Raw genomic sequence first — 4,741 nt, 5'->3', positions numbered from 1 at the left:
TAGTAAGAGAACAATAATACTAGAATAGGCTCTTCATTTATGTCATTCACATAATCTGAATTATTCTACACAAAATTAATATTATATTAACGTAAGTAAAATAAGCGAAGTATCTATACTAAAATTCTTCGCTATTCACATATATTTCATTTCTGTGGGACTCATTCGTCATTTCTAATCTTTGATATTTACTCCTTCTAACCTCATTTTTTGCAATCTTTGTGATAGTATCATACATGCTGTAAATGATTTAAATTCTTCTAGTTTTTTTTTTCTTTGCTCTACATTTCCGTACGCGTTCACAACTTTCACACATATTTAATTATTAACAATTTTACATATAACATAAAAATATATTCAGTTATACACGTATCGCAATAATATATGCGTATACACATGACATGAGCACTGCATAACTATAACTGGTAGAAAACTGGACAATTACATTTTTAGTATTAATACAAAATCTCTTATACAGAATTGATCCAGATATTGCCTAGTAAAACGGCTTTAACTAATTTTGCCCAGTTGCTATGTAGTATTTTTGTATTATAAAGAGAAATCAGTAGTAGGGGAGATCGGGGCTGATTGTCGTACGGAGTTGATTGTCAAAATGCTTATAACTCAAACAAGACACGGCAGAAAAATCTCTTTTTTTGACTGTAGATAGCTGATATAATATTAATTTGTTGTGTAAAATGGTTTGTATCACAAGTATTGTATATATTATTTATAGTAATTTTTGAGAAAATGAAGTTGATGAATAAATTTTTATAATCACTTATTTTGTTGTCTGACAAGTCTTTGGCATTATTAATCGTAATATCCCTGTATTCATAGAAAATGGCATATTTTAGAAGATCTTTGCTACAATTAAATAATCATTATTCTGACTAAGTTTGTGAATACAATCTCTTTTATTAAAAATGATTATGTGGAGTAGATTGACCAAAACGAGACGAGATTAGGTAACAATTAATTTTAATATCTTTAGAGGACACATTTTCAGAGAATATACTTACAAATATATTATATTTCATATAGATATATATTTTTTCATTTTTCATATAGAAACTATGGTACAAAAACAAATTACGTATTTTATGATTAAAATAACTATTTTATTTGTATTAATACTATAATTACTATTATTTCTCAAAATATAGAACTGATATTAAAATAAAAATTGTGTTTTTTATATGTGTTGTCCATAACAAATATGCTACTGCCAATCCTAGAACGTGACAATCGGCCCTGGTCTCCCCTACTAGATAATATATAACTTACTGGGTGCTCAATCAAACTGCACAAATTTCTTGCACCAGGGATAATTTAACTTGACTATAATTTTTGTAACACTGTACAAGCACAGGCACGACTATTGCACGAAGACAGTGCCAGGAAAATGAAGTGTGGAGCACTTGTGGATCGGCGTGTCCACCATCTTGTAAATTGCCTAATCCAGTCTGCATATTAGTATGTATTATTTAATTTGCTAAATACGCTAATTCCATTGAAAATTTTATATCTTTTCAAGCGATTAACTAGAACAGCGATTAGTAGAACATTAACCTAATCATATATGTATATTACAATAAATTTTGATATTTTACGATATTATTCTTTTTTCAGCAATGCATGATAGGATGCCAATGTCGAACTGGATATTTGTTAAATTCTTTAGGAGAATGTGTGCTCCCTTTAAACTGTTGGAAAGCATAGCATAATATGTATAGCATAATTATTGTTGCTTATATAATTACTAATTAATGACAAATAATAAATTAAGATTTTATTATTATAAATATTTATCTCTTTATTAATATTGGATATCTATATTTTTATAAATTTAAAATAATTAAAAATAAAAATCACAGAATAATGATCTTTCTAAATATAAATAGGAAATAATTATGTATATCCCATAAATTAATTTTACAACAAAAAAAAACAATAAATTATCCGTTTTTTGGAGATAAATAATATTATGTAACTATAAATAATATTATGTAAATATGTTGTTAAGTAAGTGTAAACAATAAATAAACTCTGTAGATCCGAATAAAATAATTTTTATTAATAACAACTAATATAAATAAACAATAAAAATGTGGTTCAAAATGAAATAGATTAAATAGAACGTTATAAAGACAACTTTCATATGTAGGTTTATAGTTTATTTAAAATATAAATATTAAAACATATTTGTAAAAATGCGAGTGCAATACATCCTTAAACTCACAACTCGCAATACTTTTGAACAGATATTTTTAACCGAACGATGGTTTCGAAAACTAAAAATATGTAAAAAAGAAACTTGTAGCTCAATCGATGAAAACACCGACTCGGCTGACAATAACAACACGTTTCGAGCTAGAAATTAAGGCTCTCTTTTCCCTTCCTTGCTTTCTCATTGTAACGTTTATTACTACTCGCGCGCCGATATTCTCCAATTCCCTTTATCGGATTCATGAAATTTTGAAGCAGTGTGCGCGATATGCATCGAGCGGGTACTGCAAACCAGACAACCGGGCAGACAGGTACCATTGCCTCAATATGCGTGGTGATTCGTGCTGGACGCATGCTGCATACTGTGTATACAGCGGGGCCAGCGAGAGAGCTGAGAGCGGGGCCTAGCCTCCTGGTGATGTGGTACGGTGTGTCTGCGCGAGCAGAGAGAAACCCGTTTACCTTTAAACTGCTGCTCTTGCAGTAGCGGTGATGGGCAGCGACGACGACGATGACGGTGGTGGGATGGCAATGGTTCTCTCTTTCTCTATTCCCTCGAGAGATACGGAGGTCAGGAAGTGATAAAAGCAAAAACCGAGACGAAACAAAGCCAAAGGAAAACTGGTATGAGTTTACTTGCGTGTACGCTCCGGATTAGCGTTTAGACTTTAGTTAGATTTTAGTGGTGACTAATGGCCACTGATTTTTTAAAAATGGCATTGGTGGTCATTGATGACTAATATGTTACAAAATCTTTAAAACTTGTAAAAAAATAAATGCTACATAGTATAAAATTCTGAATGACAAATAGATAATAAGTTTATTTTTCATTTTTGCACTAGATTGTACTAGAACTTTTTTTCTCACTTTAGCCAAATATCAAATATATAATTATTTTACTTTAAGTTCGATATTCTCCAATTCCCTTTATCGGATTCATGAAATTTTGAAGCAGCGTGCGCGATATGCATCGAGCGGGTACTGCAAACCAGACAACCGGGCAGACAGGTACCGTTGCCTCAATATGCGTGGTGATTCGTGCTGGACGCATGCTGCATACTGTGTATACAGTGGGGGGGGCCAGCGAGAGAGCTGAGAGCGGGGCCTAGCCTCCTGGTGATGTGGTACGGTATGTCTGCGCGAGCAGAGAGAAACCCGTTTACCTTTAAACTGCTGCTCTTGCAGTAGCGGTGACCCCGGATCTACAATAGGGTTTTAAGCCTTAAGCCATAAGAAATGGGCGAATCACAGTCGCTTATTCTTCTCGGATTCGACTGTAATTGGTCAGTTTCTTACGACATAAGGTATAAAACACCTATTGTAGATCCGGACTGATGGGCAGCGACGACGACGATGACGGTGGTGGGATGGCAATGGTTCTCTCTTTCTCTATTCCCTCGAGAGATACGGAGGTCAGGAAGTGATAAAAGCAAAAACCGAGACGAAACAAAGCCAAAGGAAAACTGGTATGAGTTTACTTGCGTGTACGCTCCGGATTAGCGTTTAGACTTTAGTTAGATTTTAGTGGTGACTAATGGCCACTGATTTTTTAAAAATGGCATTGGTGGTCATTGATGACTAATATGTTACAAAATCTTTAAAACTTGTAAAAAAATAAATGCTACATAGTATAAAATTCTGAATGACAAATAGATAATAAGTTTATTTTTCATTTTTGCACTAGATTGTACTAGAATTTTTTTTCTCACTTTAGCCAAATATCAAATATATAACTATTTTACTTTAAGTTCCAAAAGTGCACACTAATTCAGCTATAAAAAACAAACTTTATGTAAAAACAAATTAAAAAGTATGCTATTCAACGCAATACCTACGAGGATATTTTATTTAATCACATTACACAATATTTCATCATTATATGCTTATGATGATAAAAATTCTACCGTAGCGTATGCGATAAAACGTAAAAAAAACTCACTGGACAGATAATGTGTTAACGTTTACGACTTGAATTTTATCTTAAGGGCTTAGATAACGCATTTTATGCAGCAGCCTGGATTCGATATAAGGACGAGGCGCACCATATGCAATGAGCCAGACCAACCAAAGATTTAATGATTCTTCGCTTTTTTGTGGAATACGAAACGCTCTTTGTGTAAAATATTCCACAAAATGGCACAAAACAGCATTTTGCAAAGGAAAAACCATTCAATTTCGTTTCAAAAATATACAGTCAAAATGTATAGCAACGAGAGCGTTTGACAGAGAAAGAAACTATTGACGAATGCGAGACGAATGCGTGGTAAATTTGTAGGAATTAAGCATTTTGTTTGAATGTAATTTCAAGTAACTATGCTAATATCTTATTCAACTTATAATTGTTTTTATCTTTTATATTTCAGTGATACGTTAATCTAGCCCGTATCCAGAGATGTCAATTCTGTTAAGCTGGAAACACAATAGACATAGGCAACAAAGAATAACGAGCCGTCCAATCAGAGCTTTGGGGTATAAGTTCGATATTATATTCTAGAGCTCTGATTGGACGGCT

General features: G+C 32.9%; 1 protein-coding gene across 1 annotated transcript in view; it reads left to right on the top strand.

Annotated features, from left to right (window-relative positions):
* LOC108760885 (chymotrypsin inhibitor) overlaps positions 1-1,722 on the top strand; it is a 2,068-nt gene extending 346 nt beyond the window's left edge. Inside the window, exons 2-3 of the mRNA XM_018507154.1 lie at positions 1,373-1,476; positions 1,633-1,722. Coding sequence (XP_018362656.1) covers positions 1,373-1,476; positions 1,633-1,722 — 194 coding nt within the window. The remainder of the gene's footprint in view (positions 1-1,372; positions 1,477-1,632) is intronic.
* Positions 1,723-4,741: the final 3,019 nt, after the last annotated feature.

Source organism: Trachymyrmex cornetzi, unplaced genomic scaffold (genome assembly GCF_001594075.2).
Source record: "Trachymyrmex cornetzi isolate Tcor2-1 unplaced genomic scaffold, Tcor1.1 scaffold230, whole genome shotgun sequence".
Classification (NCBI taxonomy): domain Eukaryota; kingdom Metazoa; phylum Arthropoda; class Insecta; order Hymenoptera; family Formicidae; genus Trachymyrmex; species Trachymyrmex cornetzi.
Note: the sequence above shows the minus strand (reverse complement) of the source record. Positions and strands in the feature narration are given on the sequence as shown.